Genomic DNA, 22,735 nt, shown 5'->3' with positions numbered 1-22,735 from the left:
GAAATCTAAGGAAATCCACAGCCACTCGTATATTCTGCACGCAAAATAAAGTTGATGGTAGGGCACTGCAGTGATGCAGAAGTTTCAAGTTTTGTCATAAATTAAGAACTTTGGCAGTGGGTAATGTAACATTCACAAGTAGCTCACAAATGAAAAGTATATACACCGAAGGGAAACGTAAAAGCTTTTGCCAAATTGTATTTGAATCGCAACTTTATTTTCACGCACGTGCCTCTGGCAGGATATTTTAGAGGGCTTCACAAAAGGAAACATCTGAGGAAAGGACACGTGCATTTGTGTTGGCCAACGTACGAAAAATGCTTCAAAATGTCAGGGTGGGATTTCCAACCGCGCTCGGCCCAAAACCGGAAAATCCAGCCCGGGGCCAGTGGACCTTTCCATGGGCTGCCCCTTACCACTCCGATTCCCGTGATGGTCAGGATGGGAAAAATTCACCCCGATGTTTGTTTATTAGTGCCACAAGTAGACTTGCATTAACACTGCAATGAAGGCCCCACCAAAATACAAGTGCGTCGGGATGGGAGACGCACATGTCGGCCGTTTTGTGCATTCGTTCCCGACGCACGTGCATCTCTCACAGCCAAAGAGCAAACACATGCTGGAAACTGGTGGGGAGATAGGTAAGTCATTTAAATCTGTTTTTAATGTATATTATCGGGCTCGGCATGGAATTCTCTGGGCCCGATAACATCTCCCACCCCACCAGGAGTACTTCACTCTGGCGGGGTTTAGAGTGGCCCCTCATTTGTGGGGAACTAGAAGGAGACCTCACCGGAGGGAAGGGGGGCAATCGGGGTCCCAAGGAGATCTGGCGGCGGGGAAAGTGGGTGGTGGTCCCTGAGCATGGGCACCATGGCAGTGCCAGCCTGTGTCCCCTGGCACTGCCCAAGGGGCAAAGTGTCCATGCTCCAGGGGCACCTTGGCACTTGCCCACCAGGCATGGGGCAGTGCCAATAGGGTGGGGCCAAGGGGGGGGGGGGCTATTGTAGGTGAGGCCTGTTGCGGGTAGGGCCAAGGGAGCAATTTGTGGAGTGCGGGAGTCCCGCTGCCTCTCTGCGGATAGGGTCAGTCAGGGGTGGAGGGAGGCCAGCGATCGAGCTGGCCAGCAAACTGCAGGCTGACAGTTTGGGTTACTGCGCACGTGCAGAGTCCCGGAACTGTCAGGTTCGAGTGTGACTAGGCCCACCTCCTCCGAGCTTTTAAATGATATTCACAATTTTGACCTCCGCAATGCACAGAATGTGGGAGAGTCAAGTGTGAACTCCCACTGAAAAAATCATGATTTACACCATTTTTCTTGTCAATTCAGCACTGAGAATTTTTTGGGAAGGATTGGGCCTGAAGTTCCTGTGAAAATCGCCACACTCCGGCACCTATTCTGATTCCCAGGATAACCTCTTTGAAGAGATCTGTAGTATTGCCTCGACCCACACCTTCAGGTTCCTACTTTCCACAGTCCTTTGACTACTTAAATATTCCTTCTCGAGCGTTGAAAAGTCACAAACAATGCAACGTGTTAGTTCAGATCATTTCCACATCACAGTATACAAAAATATATGTTCTGCAGATACGATTCACATTGGCCTGAAAACCTATCACAGCAGGACTGCAAATACATATTTCTCAACCTGTCATTTATCCCTGTCCCTACCAGGAGTCATTTTATTCAATTCCAGACAAATGCAGTTTGTGCATTTACCATCAGACCTTTGAGTGGCCCTTTCACACACTAAGCTGATCTTTCTCCACACCCTATCTGTAACTGCAACAGCATATTCTGTACTCTCCAACCTTTCCTCATAATACAACCCCCCCATTCCCGTAATACAAATCCCCTCCCCCCCCCATTAAAACCCTCCATTGATCTGATACTGTACAAGACACAGCATAGCATTTACAGGAACCTCATGCTGGTTTGTCCTTAAAAATCAGTCGCTTCTTCTAGAGAGCCCATCTTACACGATGTGTGGGGGGTCTAAGTGAGTTTCCTTCGGGTGCTCCAGTTTCCTCCCAAAGTCCAAAGATGTGCCGGTTAGGTGCGTTGGCTGTGCTAAATTGTCCCCTTGCTGCCCAGGATGTGTAGCTTAGAGAGGTTAGCGGGGTAAATGGATGGGGCCTAGGTGGGATTGTGGTCGGTGCAGACTCGATGGGCTGAGTGGCCTTCTTCCGCACTGTAGGGATCCTATGACTTTATGACAGCTCTTCAATACATAAACACCAACTCTGAGGTATCCCAGTGATAGGCTGTCTGCAGCAATAACGCAGGCACAGTCATCTGCATTGGGAAAATGTTACAAGTCGTTACTGAAGATGTGATAGCAGGGCATTTGGAAAGATTGAAGGCAATCAGAAAGAATAAACATAGTTTTTTTTGGAAGGAATCACCTGTGCTACGGATAAAGGGGAACTAGTGGATGTACGTACTTAGATTTCCAGAAGGCATTTGTTAAGATGCCTCATCAAACATTATTGTGTAAAATAAAAGCTTATATATTGGCATGGATGAAGAGTGGCTAGCTAACAGGAAAGGAAGTAGGCATCAATGGGTCTTTTTTCTGGTTGGCAGGATGTAAAACTAGGTGTTCATTGAACAGAAAATTGATAAGCTCAAGCATACCCCTGCCCCACACAAGCTCAGGGCTAGTGCATTAATGTGGTTAGAACATAAGAACATAAGAAGTAGGAGCAGGAGTAGGCCATCTAGCCCCTCGAGCCTGCCCCGCCATTCAATAAGATCATGGCTGATCTGTCATGGCTCAGTTCCACATTCCCGCCCTCTCCCCATAACCCTTAATCCCCTTGCCTGAGTCGCAAAAACCCAGCTTGCAGGTGCAGCAGGTGGTCAGGAAGGCGAATGGGATGCTGGCCTTCATAGCGAGGGGGATTGAATATAAAAGTAGGGAGGTCTTGCTGCAGCTGTATAGGGCATTGGTGAGGCCGCAGCTGGAGTACTGTGTGCAGTTTTGGGCGCCGCACCTGCGCAAGGATATTTTGGCCCTGGAGGGAGTGCAGAGGAGGTTTACTAGGCTGATACCGGAGTTGAGGGGATTGAGCTATGAGGAGAGGCTGAATAAACTAGGCTTGTACTCGTTAGAGTTTAGAAGAATGAGGGGAGATCTCATTGAGACGTATAAGATGATGAATGGGATGGATAGGATAGAGGTGGAGAGACTCTTCCCGCTCAAAAAAGACATTAGGACTAGGGGGCACAGCCTCAAGATAAAGGGGAGGCGGTTTAGAACGGAGTTGAGGAGGAACTTCTTCACTCAAAGGGTGGTGAATCTCTGGAATTCTCTGCCCGTTGAAGTGGTGGAGGCTGCCTCGCTAAATATTTTTAAGAAGCGGGTTGATGGGTTTTTGATAAGAGAAGGGATTGAGGGTTATGGGGAGAGGGCGGGAAAGTGGAACTGAGCCACGACAGATCAGCCATGATCTTATTGAATGGCGGGGCAGGCTCGAAGGGCTAGATGGCCTACTCCTGCTCCTATTTCTTATGTTCTTATGTTCTTATGTTCTAACCCGTCTTAAAAATATTTAGCGAGGCAGCCTCCACCACTTCAACGGGCAGAGAATTCCAGAGATTCACCACCCTTTGAGTGAAGAAGTTCCTCCTCAACTCCGTTCTAAACCATCCCCCCTTTATCTTGAGGCTGTGCCCTCTAGTCCTACTGTCCTTTCTGAGCGGGAAGAGTCTCTCCACCTCTATCCTACCCATCCCATTCATCATCTTATACGTCTCAATGAGATCTCCCCTCATTCTTCTAAACTCTAACGAGTACGAGCCTAGTTTATTCAGCCTCTCCTCATAGTTCAACCCTCTCAACTCCGGTATCAGCCTAGTAAACCTCCTCTGCACTCCCTCCAAGGCCAAAATATCCTTGCGTAAGTGCGGCGACCAAAACTGCACACAGTACTCCAGCTGCGGCCTCACCAGTGCCCTATACAGCTGCAGCAAGACCTCCTTACTTTTATATTCAATCCCCCTCGCTATGAAGGCCAGCATCCCATTAGCCTTCCTGACCACCTGCTGCACCTGCAGGCTGGGTTTGAGACTCATGCACAAGGACCCTGAGGTTAGAACACTGGCTCTCAAAATATTTTCATTGAAGGATTAGGAATCAACAACACCCCCACCACCTTCCATCAAGATTGTAATACTATCCCCGGCTCATAATATAATGTGCTAGACAGAAATACTTTTTCCAATAATGTGTTGAAGCTGATAGGTATTTGAGGTGCCTGCTTCTCATTGCAGAGTCTTTCTATCTTTGGCAAGAGCTTGGAGACAGCAGGAGCTCAGACAGAACCAAGGGCAGAAGATCACTGAACAAGTACAAGAGGATGGGGAGCTGAACACACTCACTGCTCACATGAGAACCACTTTGTTTAAAAACTTTGATTAGCTACTGACGTGTAGAACTTAAAAAATCCCACACAGTGTGCTACAATGTCTGTGCTCCTTTGAGAGAGCATTTGATGCGTTTTTTTCCCCAACTTTTTTAGGCTTGAAGTAACAGGCTGAATCCAGTGCCTGTAAGGAAGTTGGAACACCATACGTGTCTCACCAATTCTGCCCAATACCCCCAAAAATGTTGACAATGAGCTTGAGGAGGCAACAGCACCAATTAAGTTATAGTGCACTGGAGGAGAAGGAGCAAGTGATGATAGCAGCTGAACAGAAGGCATCTTCTTATCTCTGCTGCAGTGCACAGAAATTTAAGCCTCACAAGACCTACCTTTAAAAAGGATATTTCCATTCAAACAGGATCATCTACATGAGCTATTTGTGGCCATGCAAAATATCCTGCAAGATTGGATAAGAAGTATAGAAGACGCCTTGAGTTGGATCTGTGATGTCATGGATGAGTGATTATCTCCAATGTAAATTACTTATGTTCTAACTGTGTTAGAAGTTGTGGGTTTTAAAAAAGAAAAAAAAAGTGTTGTTTGCACACGTAGAATCAAAGTAACCCACAGGAGGTTTATTGAAAGAGAAGTTCTCTGCACAGAACAGAAACTAAACAGCAGCTTGTGAAATATCCTAATGACAGCACTGTCAAATCATGTGATCACCTATTAAAGCAATCATGCAACCAATTAATTATATACCAATTACAGTGTAATGTAAGGTAACTGCAGTAGAGCTCTGTGACACAAGTCCCAACCACAATGGGAATAGATTTCATGCATGCACAGGCTTTAGAAACTTTAAGGTCTCCCAGCTAAAAGAAATTCCATTGTTGGTATCAATATGTAGATTGATGTTTTGACCCTCCTTTCTGCTTTGCAGGTCTGCTCTAGTAGACTGATACATGTGCAGATGAAATGCCCCACAACCATGAAGTGCCTTCAATAGGCACCTCTCAGGAAGGTGCCTCCTCTGATCCGCTCAGTAAAATTTTCCCAAGTGACAGTAGACGTGACAATATAGTTCCTTACAAAAGGCCAACTCAGACACGCTGTGCTATTTGTCTGAGCTCCTGAGGAGGGGCAGGCACAGGCTCGCCACATGCGTAGCCATGGCAGGAGCTATTTCCTCAATACATTCTGTTAACTGTTATAATGAGTCCGCAATCTTCATTTGACCATTTTGCACATTAAAAAACACATGACATACGCAGCAGGGTGGCACAGTGGTTAGCATTGCTGCCCCACAGCACCATAGACCCAGGTTCGATTCCCCACTTGGATCACTATCTATGTGGAGTTTGTACGTTCTCCCCGTGTCTGTGTGGGTTTCCTCCAGGTGCCACAGTCTGAAAGACATGCTGGTTAGGTGCATGGGCCATGCTAATTTCTCCCTTAGCGTACCCAAACAGGTGCCAGAGTGTGGCGACGAGGGGAATTCACATTCATTTCACTGCAGTGTTAATGTAAGCCAACTTGTGACACTAATAAAGAAACTTTTAAAACTTAAGCTTAACACATGGGAATGCAATCAGCAAAAACCCAAGGGAAGCTTGACCTTTGAACAATTCAGTCCACCTGAACAAGCTAAAATGGAAGCAATTGTTGCTATAATATATTACAGAAACATATAGAAACAATAGCAATTGACTTTTATAAAGATCCACCATGAAGCTTGTACATCGGAGGTCAAATCAAGAAATCCTACGAGTTAGCAGCTAGGCATGACTGCTTCAACAATCATGTGGTCTGCATTATCATCTAACAAAGGCTAAATCTTAGCATCAGACACTGGGGGTGGGAATTCAGGATTCAAGGGTGAGGTAATGTGGTGATATGCTTGAAATCAGCCTTGTAAAAGGACAAGCTCAGATGTAAAAGATTAAGGAAAATCAAAAGCAAAGAATGAAGGAAGTTGAATTCTGGCCAGCAGAAAGCTTCAGACTTGAGTGCCAAGGTTCACAGGCTTAAAGACAGAATATGTGCAACGCCAGAAGCCAGGATGTTAGTCTCAGGACTGGGATTGCATTGGCAGCTGGTAATCGAGCTGATGTACTGTTTTAAATTAGACACAAAAAATGTACAGAATCTCTCTTTTACTAAAGGAACCACGCCCAATACTACAAAGCTTGCAGAATACGTTTTCTGTTTTTTTTAAATGTACATTTTTAGGTCCCTCAGAATTGCTGGAGATGGAGTAAGACTGAGGAAGAAGTCCAGCCGTCAGCAGAGGAGGGGGAATGTGTATTTAGAAAAGGCTTTGAGAGGTTCCGCAGGAGTCACTTAAGGATATTCCTGATCTCAGCCTCTATCTCTGCAGTTCTCCAAAGTGGCTTGCACAGCTACCGTCAGCAAGCAAGGGTAATGTCTTAAAGCTGGTTAACTTCAGGGCCCTGCCCTACCGCCACTACTGTTTGAAAAGTTTTTTTTTAAGTTTAAGCATTAGCGTCACAAGTACGCTTCCATTAACATTGCAATGAAGTTACTGTGAAAATCCCCTAGTCGTCCTGCTCTGGCACCGGTTCGGGTACACAGAGGGAGAATTTAGCATGGCCAACACACCTAACCAGCACGTCTTTTGGACTGTGGGAGGAAACCCATATGGACACGGGGAGAACGTCAGACTCCACACAGACAGTGTCCCAAGCCGGGAATCAAACCCGGATCTCTGGCGCTGTGAGGCAGCAGTGCTAACCACTGTGCCACTGTTCCACCCCTGAAGGTCCCCATTTTAATTTCTGAATGTGGAAATACAGGGCCCTTGAGTGAATGCTAACAAAACCGTCATGTATAATTTGACGGTCTAATTGAAAGAACACAAGTTGAGACAGGACGCTGGAAAACCGAAATGCACAAAAAGATCCGAAAAATGTCGAGGTGAGGCAGATAATGATCAAAGTGATGAGGTGCTGGCTGATTAGATATGAAGCAAGACAGCTTCAATTGTTTAAATGTTGGGGGAAAATAGTATTGAAATAGTATTCTTTTCAAGGGTACGAGGATATTCAGTTTCAAAACGTGAGCAATGGCAACCTGCCAGTGGGCTAAGTGCTCAAGGTATTTAAATTGAAATAACTAGTTGGCTTAAAATGGAATTTCCCTCGGATTTAATCATGTCACATAGGGGACGGAAACCAGCCACACTGACTACTCAGCTCTCCGTTCAACAACAGAAAGATGTACCTCAGGGCCAGGTGTCTGAGCTGCAGAATGAGGCAGGGATTCCTTCCGACCCAGCATGACTGTTTATTGAGGTTGCAGGGAATGATCATAGAATCCCTACGGTGCAGAAGGAGGCCATTCAGCCCATTGAGCCTGCATCCACCCAGGGCTATCCCCAGAACCCAATGTACTTACCCAGCTAATCCCCCTGACACTAACCATTTGTACTTGGTGTAACTGGATTTGTATTGAATCTAAGGCGTGTATAGTACAATATCAGTCAGTCTTCATCTGGATTCCTCAATGAAACAAACAGATTAAGAAATACACACCTTCTACCCCAGTGACTTACCAATGTTGTACCCCCGCTTTGCAGTGATACAGGATTAAAATTTACCCACTCACTGTTACAATCTCAGCTAAAGGACAGTCACTGGTTTAAAAGGTGCCTTGATACGCACCTTCTGATGTAAGCTACAGACCAAATGAAACTGACGTTAGGCTGGTATGTTCATTGCTGGGCCAGCACAGACACGATGGGCTAAATGGCTTCTTTGTGCTGTAAATTTCTCAGAGATGCTGCCGCAGGTACGCAGTCTGGGGTGTACAGAAAGAGTGAATACCTTCATTTAAAGACTAACTTAAAATTCCAAACTGCCTTCCTCTGTACGGTAACAAATCTTCAGAGCAAACATGGTGGCACAATGATTAGCAACGCTGCCTCACAGCGCCAGCAACTTGGGTTCAATTCCTGGCTTTGGTCAGTCCGTGTGGAGATTGCACATTCTCCCCGTGTCTGCGTGGGTTTCCTCCAGTTTTCTCCCACAGTCCGAAAGACGTGCTGGTTAAGTGCATTGGCCGTGCCAAATTCTCCCTCAGTGTACCCGAACAGGCTTTGGAGTGTGGTGACACGGGGATTTTCAAAGTAACTTCATTGCAATGTGAATGTAAGCCTATTCATGACACTAATAAATAAATAAGTGAATAAGGAACAAAAACTGCATTACTGTGCTGACATAGCCACGTTTTCCTTTGAAAATCCAAGACATAAATCAACATTTGCATTCATACTCAGTTCATTTGGTGATGAGTGACTTTTGCCTCCTTGCTCCCCCCGCAATCCCCACCCCCAACCACAACTTACTCATAGTGGCGCCGCCTGGTGGTCACAAAAACAAATGCATAGGGACTCAGTCTGACTTGAAGCAAGATGTGACTCTGAAAGTTCATGACAGTGAAAAGGATGGTTTCTTCCCTCATGGTGTAGCGGAGTTTGATCAGTAGACTGAATTCATCTGCAAAGCTAAGAAAACCAGAAAGGGAACAACGTTATGAGGCGCTACAGCGAACGCCTGTGACAGAGTTGACAAATTACTTGTTGCAGCCATTAACAATTCCATTGGTTTTCAGGGAAACTTGGAAATCTTTCATGTATTATTTGTGCAAAAATGAGCATTTCATTTCATTTCATTCACACACACACAGAGACAGTGATTTGTTCTGGCACGGAGGCAAAAATGTATCAGACTATAAAAAAATAATGTGTACAAGAATGTTTTATTAAGGACCCCAGTGTTGATCTATTGAAACATGGAACTACAGGTTAGGCCATATTTACTGACCTCTTTTGCTGCTGCATTCTCGTGACATTCCAACATTAATTCTTCTGCATAAAAGAGCAGCTGAACAAACCCCAAATTGTCAGAAAATCACAAGCATTCCCACAACTAGTATAACTTTGGTCCAGAAAGCAATTCTGCCACTTAACTACTTGAAAAATAACTGACAGAAAGGCTGAATGTTCCCAAACCTTGAGGGTCAAGTCTGAACATGGGAGCATTGGCAAAAAAATGGCAGGAAGCCCAACGTCTTTCCGTTCCTCATGCTGTATTGCTGGGGGAGGGTGGAAGGAGTGGCTTGGATACCCACTGAAAGGAGAATTGTACCTCTTAAGAGCCTGAGGGCACACTGTCTCCATAGGCATTTTGTCAGCATCAGGAGGGCCCACCATTGTGTGGGAACATTGCCGGTGAAGTCTACGGCCTTCCCTTGGGCTTATGGGCGGCACAGTGGTTGGCACTGCTGCCTCATTGCGGCCAGGGACCCAGGTTCAATTCCCGGCTTGGGTCACCGTCTGTGTGGAATTTGCATGTTTTCTCTGTGCCCATGTGGGTTTCCTCCAGGTGCTCCATTTTCCTCCCACAGTCCAAAAGACGTGCTGCTTAGGTACCATGGCCATGCTAAGTTGTCCCTCAATGTACCCGAACAGGTGCCAGAGTGTGGAACCTAGGGGATTTTCACAGCAACTTCTTGCAATGCTAATGCTGACATGTGGCACTGATAAATAAACTTGATACTGTGGGAGGGCTCTCCTTAATGGGAACAGCATCACTCACTGAGGACCACATACCCAGCGACAATGACTGCCTTTGTGACAATGGCAATTCTGCTGCTTCACAAGCCTTCCCCACCCCTATTTAATACAATTAGAGAGCACCAAGCCATTGCGGCAGTACTGAGGCTGCTGAACTGCCAGCTTTCCAATTGGTTTGGTTGTCTTGGGGGAGCAGACCACCTTCCATACTTGGATGCTGCCCCAGTGACGATCTGCCCTTGTCTGTCTGCCCACGGGGGCCACATCTCACATTCGACTCAGACTTGCTGGCAATCAGCAAAAATTTGGACCAAGGTCTTTCTGATTCAGAGTCATAGAACCCTACAGTGCAGAAAGAGGCCCTTCGGCCCATCAAGTCTGCACCAAACACAATCCCACCCAGGCCCTATCTCTATATCCCTACATATTATACCTACTAATCCCCTCATTCCTGGACACTAAGGGGCAATTTCTTAGCACGGCCAATCAACCTAACCCGTACATCTTTGGACGGAAACCAGAGTACCCGGAGAAAACCCACACAGACACGAGGACAATGTGCAAACTCCACAGGCAGTAACCCGAGCTGGGGATCGAACCCAGGATCCTAGAGCTGTGAAGCAGCAGTGCTAACCACTGTGCTACCGTGCCACCTGGTAATTAACTGGAAAAAAAAAATGGCAGATGTCAATCTTTTCAAGATCGGAAGAAAGGAGGTCTCCAGCTTATTGTGAAACAACGATGCCTTAACAACAGCCCTGAAAACTGGCAACACTCACAGTAGATGTCAGTTTGTATGCACACGTTATCCTACAGTTCTGGCTCTAAAATTGGCAGCAAGTCAAGGCAATGAAGGATGGGGAATGGGAATGCACAAACTCAAATTGACATCCCCTATGAGAACTCAGCAATGCACATTTCCATAGCACATGGCAAGAAAAATTTTTTTTTTTTGTTATCCTGCCCATACAGTGACAGTGAAGCAAATTTGCAATGTGCTGCGGTTTGACAATCTGTAACGAAACAGGTAAATACTTTCTACATGTGAGGCGTTTAATGGTCGACCCAGTTTGAAAGCGCGGACAAATGGTTGGCTTCAGTTACCATTTATACTTTGCCAGGTTATATGAAATGACAGGTTAATCCCTGAATGTTCTGAGACTTGACTGCTCCATCTACCTCCCAAATGGTGCGTACGGAAACATTTGTGGCTAAAAAAAAAATCAGCTGGATTCTTACTCTTCAGTATCAGCAGCCGGTTTGGGAAAACTGAAAAGGAGCGTGAAGTCGGCAGTCTGCAATCTGCTCAAAGCCAGAGCTGGGAGGGGTAACCAGCTTCTAGTTTGGACCTCTTTGAAATTAGCTGCGCAACTTACCCAGTGGTCAGTGAGTACCAGCAGGTAGCTTGCCTCACCAAGGGAGGGTGCGGAGACTGAGACTTTTATAGTCTCAAGATGAGTGGGTCGAGAATAAACACTTTTCGTTCAAGGAATGCAGCCCATCCCTAACTGTCCTTGAGACAGTAGTGGTGAGCTCGCTTCCTGAACTGCTGCAGTCCATATGTAGTGTAAGTACACCCACAGTGCTGTTAGGGAGGGAATTCCCAAGATTTTGACCCAGTGACTGTAATGGAATGACAATACATTTCCAAGTCAGGATGGTGAGTGGCTTGAAGGGGGACTTGCTGGTGATGGTATTTTCAGGTATCTACTGCTGTTGTCCTTCTAGATGGTGGTGGTTGTGGGTTTGGAAGGTGCTGTGTAAGGAGCCTTGGTGAGTTTCTGGTTTCTGGAGTACATCTTGTTGACAGTTCACTCCTTCCACCAGTAGTGTGTATGTTTGCAGATGGGGTGTCGATCATGCAGACTGATCTGATCTAGATGGAGTCAGGTTTCTGGAGTGTTGTTTGAGCTGCACTCATCCAGACAAATGGAGGATAATGTCATTACACTTGTGACTTATGTCTTGTTGATTATTAACAGGGAAATTACGAGGTGAATTACTCATCTCAGGATTCCTGACTTCTAACCTGTTCTTGTAATCATGGATTTTTTATGGCTAGTCCAGTTAAGTTTCTGGTCAATGGTAAGCTCCAGGATGTTGATAATGGGGGATTCAGTGATGGTAATGATGGTAATTAAGGGGAAGCAATGGCCTAGGTGGTATTGTCAATGAAGATGTAATCCAGAGGCCCTGGGGAAAATCTGGGGACCTGAGTTCAAATCTCACAACAGCAGATGGCAAAATTTGAACTCAGTATAAATCTGGAATATGAAGTCTAATAATCACCATGAAACCACTGCCAACTGTCGTAAAACCCAGCTGGTTCACTAATGTTCTGTACGGAAGGAAATCTGCCACGTGTGACTCTAGACCTACAGCAATGTGGTTGACTCTTACATGAGTTGGAGATGAACAATAAATGCTGGACCAGCTAGCAACGCCCCCATCCCATAAATGAACATTAAAAAACAACGAACATCAAGAAGCGATGATTAGACCCTCCCTTGTTAGAGATAGACATTGCCTGGCACTTGGGCAGCACAATGGCACAGTGGTTAGCACTGCTGCCTCACAACGCTAGGGTATCGGCTTCAATTCCAGCCTCGGATGACTGTGTGAAGTTTGCACATTCTCCTTGTGTCTGTGTGGGTTTCCTCTGGGTGCTCTGGTTTCTGCCCACAGTCCAAAGATGTGCGAGTTAGGTTGATTGGCCATGATAAATTGACCCAAATGTCAGGGAGACTAGCAGGGTAAATGCGTGGGGTTGTGGGAATAGCGCCCGGGTGGGATTGTGGTCAGTGCAGACTTGATGGGCTGAATGGCCCCCTGCATTACTGTATGGTTTCTTTGACCTCTATGAATGTTACATGCACTCATCAGCTCAAGCCTAGCTTGCTGAGTTTTGACATGAATTGTTCAGTGCCTGAGCAATCATGAATGGTGCTGAACATTGTGCAATTATCAGTAAACATCTCCACTTACGATGGAAGGAAGGTCACTGATGAAGCAGCTAAAGATGACTGGGCCTCGGGCACTACCCTGAGGAACTCCTGCAGTGATATCCTGGAGCTGGGATGACTGACCTCCAACCACGACAACTTTGTGCTGGGTATGACTCCAAACAGCAGAGATTTTTGCTGCTTATTCCCACTGACTCCAACATTGCTTGGATTCATCAATGTTACACTCAGTCAAATGCAGCCTTGATGTCAAGGGCTGTCACTCTCATCTAATAGAAGGGACTGGGGTTATATCAAGCCCACGGCAGACAACAGTGTTGTAGTGGGTCCATTCCTACTCCTGTCCTGACGTTAATTACTGCAGAAAATAACCTGTTACATTTTGTAGTGGTGTCCATCAGTCTCCCTCAGATAGGCTGATAAAAATAGGCAGAGAATGCATAGCTCATGCTGCACCTACTTTAACCTGAAATCATAATTTCAAATTCACCGTTACATTTTAGCAAAAGCGCCCTGGACTACTTATGATTTCTGAGATGAATGTGGCAGCCTAGGTGTTGTGAGGAGATGTCCAACTGTATTTACACAGTCCATTGTGTGAGGATCCAAAAACAAAGTTTCAAAATTATACTGCACTGTTATTAGCAAATTAATATTTGGTACATTTGTATCAGGTGTCTTATTGGCAGGGGACCTCGTTTAAAATCAGCCACGTAGTGACTTATTTTTGAGTGTTGTGAGGGTAACACAGTGGTTAGCACTGCTGTCTCAGTGCCAGGGACCTGGGTTCGATTCCCAGCTTGGGTCACTGTCTGCATGTTCTCCCCGTCTCTGCATGGGTTTCCTCCGATGCTCCGGTTTCCTCCCACAGTTTGAAAGACGTGCTGGTTAGGTGCACTGGCCATACTAAATCCTCCCTTAGTGTAGCCAAACAGATGCCGGAGTGTGGTGACTAGGGGATTTTCACAGTAACTTCATTGCAGTGTTAATGTCAGCCAACTTGTGACACTAATAAACTAACGTCGACTTTATTGACATTTAAACTTCAATTTTAAAGGTTAAATAGTATAGAGCAAATGCAACGAGCGTCAGCATCAGTGTGGCATTAAACCGACAACTCCAAACGAAATAGATCATCTGAGGTTCTGTAAACATGAAAAAGTTAAATTTGCTGATTAGCCACAGGAAATTTGTACATTAAATGATAGCATTGGACAAAGGAGGATAGACATTCCCAGTCAGCGTAATCGGAACACGTCCTGCACAACCGTCTGACTGCCAGAGTTTCTGCTAGTTCTTTGTAAAGCACTATTTCAAGAGCTCCTCACTGCGAACGTATTTTATTCACTGCTTGATAATTGGCAAGAGTACCCTTTGTGTCGAGGTGCAGCAAATTTCTTTTAAAGTATTCGTTAAGATTAGGTTCATGATTTTGCTACATCTCGTGCACTTGCCCGCCCCCCCCCCCCCACGAGTATCAATATCGGGCTGATTCCAGAGAACTTTAAAAATGGCGGGTGGGACCGGAATGTGGAGGTTCCCCCATTCCCCTTTTTTCCAGCTGATCCTATTTTCTGCCAATAGGTGGAAGGGGGCGGGGTCATGAGTCACACAGGTGGAAAACCCGATCTCGGCAAAATCAATGCTACGTTCTAATAGGCCCTTACTACCTGTTCCAAGGGCCTTAACCTGCAATGCAGGGCTTTAAAATTTATTGGAGGAAGTGTACATATCCTTGAGTTTGGATAAGGTTCATTTCACACTTTCATGAACTAAAGCAAATTAAATCCTTAGCCCTTTAAAAATGAAAAAAGCAGGCTGCAGCTGCTAAATAAAAACCTGCTGCTGGAGTGCACTGATTGACAGGCCATCTGGTGTTGTTTAGGAAAATCATTACTACGTGTTCAGTATTAAACGACTTAATCGCTGACATTTCATACTGGCTATTATTGCAGCTGAGCCCATTATGAATGCTTGGTTAAGTTTCAAAAGCTCCAAAAGTACTTCCCTCAGCAGAGGGGTTGGGTTCACATTTTGACAGTTTTAGAAGGCTATTGAAGAACTAGCTGTCTTTGCTGTGGTTACTGAATAAATATTTGTTTGTTACTATAGCAGTTTGAATCAAGGGATTTGAAATCTTTGAATGAGTGTTGTAATGGCAGGGTTTTCTGGTAACAAAGTGTGTCAGCAGTCTCTCAAGTTTTTTTTAAAACTCCATGTGGCTCCTGAGGTACGTTTATAGTGTACATTGGGTAAATGTCCGTGGAGCTGGCATTGGGGGCATGGGGTGTGGGTGAGGGGTGGTGTTTGGACATGGCATGGAGCTGGCATGGCATTATGATGTGACATGAGGGTGGAGTGGGAGCTACGATAGAGGATTCGGCTAAGTGAGATGGGAAGCATGGGTCAGAGGGCTGAGCAGACTTTTATACCACTGGCCCAAAGTCTCAGAGAACCAAGATGAACCTTCTCACTCGTTTATCATGGCACTCGTGTACCTCTGTGGCCTTCCGAAGTGGCAGGCCAAACTCAAACATGCACATGCATCTCCCCCTCATACCCCCACCCCGACCCACTCCCCCACAAGGGAGAATTGTACATGCGAGGCCATGCCCAGGGAAATGGGGTCTGCCACGTGGGGGTGATTTCCCAACTCCAGGTTCCTGCCTCATATGGCTAAAACCTGGCCCCACAAGTCTGGAAAACATGCATCAAAACAAAGTGAGTGTCCATACCTGCTTCCAAATACTTCCCCACTTGGTATGCTGAGGGTGGAATATTGTCCAACTTCAAAGACCGTGCAGTTCTCTTCATCAAGTGAAAGGGAAATGTTGGTGAGGTCAGCTGACACCGAAGCAAGTTTGTCCAGCAAGTCTACTTCATCTAGAAAATGAAGACATCAAGACACATATTCTAGCAATGGCATTCAATTGTATTCTTGTTAAATCTTTTAAGCAAGTGCTTTGCTTTTATCTTTATGTTGAAGGTCTTTGCAACTTCCTGAGAGTGGGCAAGGCATTATATGAATGTAAAAACTTCTTTACATAAAATTTAGGGCATCAATTCTGTTTCAAATATTGGTCTTGCAAGTTAGGGCAGTGAAACAGTTGCTCATCATAATAAGGGTAGGCACAGTGGCAAAGTGGTTAGCACTGCTGCCTCACAGCGCCGGAGGTTCAATTCCGGCCTCGGGTGACAGTGCATGTGGAGTTTGCACATTCCCCCCCATGTCTGCGAGGGTTTCTTTTGGGTGCTCTGGTTTCCTCCCACTCTCCAAAGATGTGCCAGTTAGGTTGATTGGCCATATTAAACTTAGGGTGGAATTTTACAGTTTCAGGACCAGTGAGCCCGTAAAAGGTCAACGGACTTTTCCCTTGTCCGCCTCTTGCCTGTCCCGATTCCGGATGGAACGGTAAAATTCTGGCCTTAATGTCAGGGGATTAGCAGGGAAAATACATGGGGTTGCAAGGATAGGGCCTGGGTGGGATAGTGAATGGTGCAGGCTTAACAGGCCAAATGCCCTCTTTTTGCACTGTGGGGTTCTATAGTTCCAGATGTAAATAGCTGTGATGTCATGCTATCTATTGGCATGACGCAGTACACACTGATATTCAAAGTGCACAGCTAGTAAAACGTGCTGCATCACATCCTTATTCATAACACGGAAGAAATAACCAGACATTCCCAACCTTATTCAATCTTTCAAGGCATATTTCCTATTAGATTTATTTCTAATAATATTGGAAAGATTTTTTAAAATGAAACTGCACTAATCAGATGGAAGCGAGTGTTTGGATCATGTTTTACGAACCAAGAAATGTTTATTTCCCCTTGGCAACACCCTGAACAATCAAAATTCACTGGCAACCAATCAGCACTCTTTCCTCTTGTAGTATACATTGCTATGATTGTTTGAAATTTGGCATTCTTGCTTTTGTCCTGATGAATGCAGACAAGAAGTTTTGACATCTTTCTTTTCAGTACTAGGAAAGGGTTATTTCTTTAACTGGGGTGGCATGGTGGCATAATAGTTAGCATTGCTGCCTCACAGCACCAGGGACCCGGGTTCTATTCCGGCCTTGGGTCACAGGCTGTGTGGAGTTTGCACGTTCTCCCCATGTTTACATGGGCTTCCTCCGGGTGCTCCAGTTTTCTCCCATGCTCCAAAGATGTGCGGGTTAGGTTGGTTGGCTATGCTAAGTTGCCCCTTAATATCAGGGTGTTTAATAGGGTAGCTAGGTGAGATTACAGGGAATCGGGCCTGGGTGGGATTGCTGTCAGTGCATGCTCAAAATGGACTGAATGGTCTCCTTCTGCAGTGTAGGGATTTTATGGTTCTGCAAACTACTTCAAAAATCAATTTGAAAACAGCAGGAATAACTGAGGAAAAGTCACCAGGCAACAGGGAGAGTCAACATGTCTGCACTTACAGCTACTGTTCAATAGCTGTCAAGTTCGCTAAACTGCGTCTCACTCTGCAGGGAGAGCCGTGGCAGCTGCTGGCACCAGTCCTAAATCATGAGTGAATTATAGCAATACAAGAAGTTATCCCAGCAGCTAAACAAATAACGTCCTGTATACTTCACCCTTCAAGTGAAGCTTGGAAGAATATTTTCAGACGCTGAAATCTCAGCAGGTGGAAGGATCACTTCCTCAGGGTAGGCAAATGTTAGTTCTTACCAAAAAAATGCTAGCCTTTCATGATTAATTACGCGGAAAGCCAAGTCAAGAATAAATCGACATTAATTACAATGCAAGTGAAGCCCTATCATCACGCTCACCTTTGTCCACAAATATTCAAGTGTGAGTTTTCTAAACCAGTTAATGTAATTTGGTTAGTGGATTCAACGGGTTAATCCTGGCAGATCTTTATTTGGAGGTGGGGAGGGGCTGGTGTTCACCATGGGCAAAACTGGCAATGAGTGGAAAATCCCACAAGACCAAGAATCTTGGCAGCCTGATCTCATTCTTAGACTTTCCTCGCCCCTCATCGGTGACACAAGGTTCCGGCACATTCTGGGTGGGATCATCCCTTAATTACATTTAGAAGACTTTGGGTAGCAACTTACATCACATACACAGTATTACAGAGTTATATAATCCCTGCAGCGCAGGAGGAGGCCATTTTTATTTGGTTTGATTTATTATTGTCACATGGATTAGTATGCAGTGAAAAGTATTGTTTCTTGCGCACTATACAAAGCATACCGTACATGGAGAAGGAAAGGAGAGAGTGGAGAATTTAGTGGCTATTGAGCCATTTGGCCTATTGAGCCTGCACCGACAACAATCCCAGCCAAGCTCTATCCCCACAACCCCATGTATTTACCCTGCTAATCCCCCTGACACTTAGGAGAAATTTAGCATGGCCAATTAACTTAAACCGCATATCTTTGAAGTGTGAGGGGAAACTGGAGGAAATCCACGCCGACACAGGGAGAACCTGCAGACTCCACACAGACAGTGACCCAAGGCCAGAATCAAACCCGGGTCCCCGGCACTGTGAGGCAGCAGTGCTAACCACTATGCCACCGTGCTGTCCCAATGCACGTGCACCTATTTACAGGACTGCATCAAATTACCACCACAGATTATCTGGCACAAGTGAGAAAAATTATCTGGCTATTTGGCAGATTCTCTGGTCCCGCTGGCAGTGTACCCTCGCTGCGGGTTTGCTGGCAGTGTGGGGTAGTTACAATGGGAAATCCCATTGACAGCAGCTGGACCAGAGGCTCCCGACACTAGCGCACAGTCTCTCGCTGCTGAGAAATCTGCCGATTGGAAGCTGGAGAATTCTGGCCTTCATGTTGTCCCACTCTGCCAACTCTGCAGTATCCCATTAAATTCCCCCTCCAACTTTTTAAGAGGAAATGGGAAAGCTGGTCCTATCCTTAGCAACTAAATGTGCAGAGAGATGGACTTCAGTGATGCCATGGAAAAAGTGACAAAATCTGAAACCTTGGCTCACATTACCACCTCCAGACTCAATATTGTCCAGCAACCATGGGATACGATATAATCTAATCCCTCCGGTGGAATGCTGATTTTACAATCTGCTCCATAATACGGTACAATAGCTGCAAAATTAGTGTTCTTTAAGATCAGGTCAGTTTCCTGATGGGCTGGTTAAGTTACAATTACAATACAGTAAAGAAGCGGTACAGAAGGGTCAGTACATTGGCTAAGTGATTAGCACTGCTGCCTCTCAGCACCAGGGACCTGGGTATGATTCCTAGCTTGGATCACTGTCTGTGAGAAGTTTATACATTCTCCCTATGTCTGTGTAGGTTTTCTCTAGGTGCTCCAGCTTGTTCCCACAGTCTAAAAGACGTGCTGGTTAGGTGCGTTGGTCATGTTAAATTCTCCCTCAGTGTATCCAAAAAGGTGCCAAGTAGCTTGGGGATTTTCACAGCAACTTCATTGCAGTGTTAATGTAAGCTTACTTGTGACACCAATAAAATACACTTGAACGCAGCATAAAGTACTGAATATGTCTTCCACGCAGTTATTCCAAGTAATCAAGAAACTATTTCTCCGGCGAGGGGTCAAGGCCTAAAAGCTTGGGAGCGATTTCGAGGTCTTGCACTCTCCAGGTGCAAATTGCTTACAGTCAGGGAATCTCAGGCAAGGGCCTTAACATGATTTGTCCCCCCGCAGTGACATAATCTGGTTCATGCCAGCAGAGGCGCGAACCAGAAAAGCATATTGAAATTTCCAGGTTTCACCTGGCTCCCCGAATTCACCAACCCGCTGTCACAATGGAAAACCAGCAGGAATACCCCTGGTCTCCACAAATGAAGGCCAGGCACGATCATAGAATCCTACAGTGCAGAAAGAGTCCACTTGGCCCATCGAGCCTGCACCGGTAACAATCCCACCCAGGCCCTATCCCTGCAACCCAATGTAGTTACCTGCTAATCCCCCTGACACTCAGGAGCAATTTAGCATGGCCAAACCACCTAACCCAGACATCTTTGGACTGTGTGTTAGGCGGTTTGGCCATGCTAAATTGATAGCCATGCCGGAGGGCTCAGAGGCCATTGGAGTCCTTGGGTGGTCAGGGACATGGCAGGGCAGTTCCCTGGTGCTGTCAAGGGCAGATCATGAAGGGGGCAGGACCTGGTAATGGTGGGAAGGTTTTATGAGGAAAGGCTGAGGGACTGGAGGATGTTTTTGTTAGAGAGAAGGTGGTTGACTTAATAGAGGCATATAAGGTGATCAGAGGATTAGATAGGGAGAACAGTGAAAGCCTTCTTCGTCAGATGGAGATGGCTAGCACAAGGGGACATAGCTTTAAATTGAGGGGTGATAGATATAGGACAGATGTCGGAGGTAGGTTCTTTACTCAGAGGGTAGTAAGGGCATGGAATGCCCTGCCTGCAACAGTAGTGGATTCGCCAACATTTAAATGGTCATTGGATAAACATATGGATGATATTGGAATAGTGTAGGTTAGATGGACTTTAGATTGGTTTCACAGGTCAGCGCAGCATTGAGGGCTGAAGGGTTCTATGTTCTATAGGTGAGGGATGCACACATGGAGGGCAGGTTGCTTTGATGCCAATGTTATGACACAGAGGTTAATCCCCTTTACCTTGCATTGTAGTCCACTATGATTATTTGGGAAGATGTTAACTTTTCTTAATTAATAGTTAGAGATGCATTAATATAAAAGGCTTGACACTTGCTTTAAAGTGAATAATTAACAAGATATTTTGTTTACATAACCAGGAACTATAACTAAACAAGTAGTATTTTAATTAAGGTATGGTTCAACTGAAATGCTGTTCAAATAATACAAGGAACACTCACTACCAAAACAGTAATAACAGAATTTTAGTCGCTCTCAAAGAAATTGTACAACCAGGCTCGATGAAAATCGGAAGCTTTTGGAGTTCTACAGTAGTTGTCCGCTGTCTGCGAGCACCATCTGATTTGGTACTTTTCGCTGGTTAGAGAGCGAGTTACCTTAAGACCAATCCGAAGCTGGCAGAGTTAAAAATCAACTGCCCCAGCTACTCTAACTGCCTTTACCTGCTTCAAAATGATCAGGCCCTGCTTCTGGTTGAATTCCTGGCTCAACTCCTGGTGGATCTGAACTGAAGGCAGCTGAGTTCCTCTTTCATAATCCTTATGACCTATTAACATTCCTGTATGCAGATTGGCCTGAGGTTGACAATAACAGCAAATTCAAATCTAATAGGTTCCTTTTAACTGAGTGTCTTCTTTAAACTCACAGGTTAACAAAATGCAAAAACCTACAGAACCGGTTACCAAGGCAACCCTGATGCTTTTGGTCTCTAAAACAAATGTTGCAACTTAGAGTCTGCATATATTCTGCATTTTAAACATCTCAGCTTTGAGCAAAACCATCTTTTAAAGACACTGACACAACCAGCTTTTAAAAAGGGACCACGCACTGTTATTTCCCCTCTAGGATTTTACATTCTTTGCAGACATTCTGTACATCTTTGCAAATGCAACTTCATGACGCCAACGATGACCGGGGGCCTTCAAGATTAATCAGAGATCGGGACATTTTTGAGGAGCAGGCCTTGGTAGCATCCTTAGGCCCCACCCCTCTCATACACAGCACAAATTACCTCCCTCCAAAATACTGACTAAGTGGGGGAGGATTGTGATCAGGATTACGCCAACCAACCTGACAGGAATTGTACCACGTTTCCCACTGGAGATAACACTTGGTCAATCTTTTGGAGATTTGTGTCCAATTTAACTTTGTTCCTCTCTCCACAGATGCTGCCTGATGTCCTGAGCATTTTCAGAGTTTCCTGTTTCTATTTCAGATTCCAGCATTGTAATATTTTGTTCTTTGCTAAACTATTACTCATTTTGTCCAGCAGAAATAAATCAATTTTCCCATTTCCTCAATTTCAACATTGAATATTTTATGATTTGATTTATTATTGTCACATGTATTGGGATACAGTGAAAAATATTGTTTCTTGCGCGCTGTACAGAGAAAGCATACCATTCATAGAAAAAGAAAGGAGATGGTGCAGAATGCAGTGTTGGAGTCATAGCTGGGGTACAGAGAACGGTCAACTTAATATAATGATGTGATGGTGCATGAATAATACCAATCTACAACTTCACCAGCTGATCAAAACATACATTGAACAGTTTAAGGAGGGTTTATGAAAGAAAATATATTGATTTAAAATGGCTGCCACAAGTCACCTGATGTCTGGTATTGCAAGCTGGCCAACTTCTGGTGAGCTGCAATATGAATTACAATTCAGACATGCCAAGACATTCTTCTCTGGAATTGCACACTTGATGATGTCAAGAATGACTGCAAAGGGATTTACTGAAAATAGCACTGGGCCTCATATTTGTCCATCTGGAACAATAGCAACACGGAAGGATGTTTTTATAATTTCGCCAAGATGGATAATGGATATTCAGGGGTAATGGCTGCAACGTTACATAATCTAATCACCCTGATCAACGAAACAAAAGCCACAGTTAATTCAGGGGATAACAGCTAAACAAACAGCTTTTGTCATCATTGTGAGGAGATAGAGGTCATGTAACTGATGTCACCGCTTTCGAAATCTCTTTACTACATGAGCTGCTAAGTCAGTAGTCTGGAAAAGCCATAATGAACAAACTCCCTTCTCTTCTCTCCCAGACAACCTAATACCTATCTCTTACAGTTTAAAAATCCAGTCTAGAGATAGGGGACATATAAATCAAAAAGAACCTCAGGTGCAAAAGATTATCAACTTCTGGAAAGACACAAAAGACATGTCTGAAAGATGTGTTGGTTAGGTGGATTCTGCCT

General features: G+C 45.1%; 1 protein-coding gene across 1 annotated transcript in view; it reads right to left on the bottom strand.

Annotated features, from left to right (window-relative positions):
• The window catches only part of LOC145358117 (uncharacterized), a 237,378-nt gene that overhangs the window by 115,549 nt on the left and 99,094 nt on the right, over positions 1-22,735 (bottom strand). Inside the window, exons 2-3 of the mRNA XM_080211791.1 lie at positions 15,663-15,810; positions 8,735-8,893 (exon numbers count right to left, since the gene is read on the bottom strand). Coding sequence (XP_080067917.1) covers positions 8,735-8,893; positions 15,663-15,810 — 307 coding nt within the window. The remainder of the gene's footprint in view (positions 1-8,734; positions 8,894-15,662; positions 15,811-22,735) is intronic.

Source organism: Carcharhinus amblyrhynchos, chromosome 25, assembly GCF_965287045.1.
Source record: "Carcharhinus amblyrhynchos chromosome 25, sCarAmb.v2.hapA, whole genome shotgun sequence".
Lineage (NCBI taxonomy): Eukaryota > Metazoa > Chordata > Chondrichthyes > Carcharhiniformes > Carcharhinidae > Carcharhinus > Carcharhinus amblyrhynchos.
This window is presented reverse-complemented; position numbering and strand designations above follow the sequence as displayed.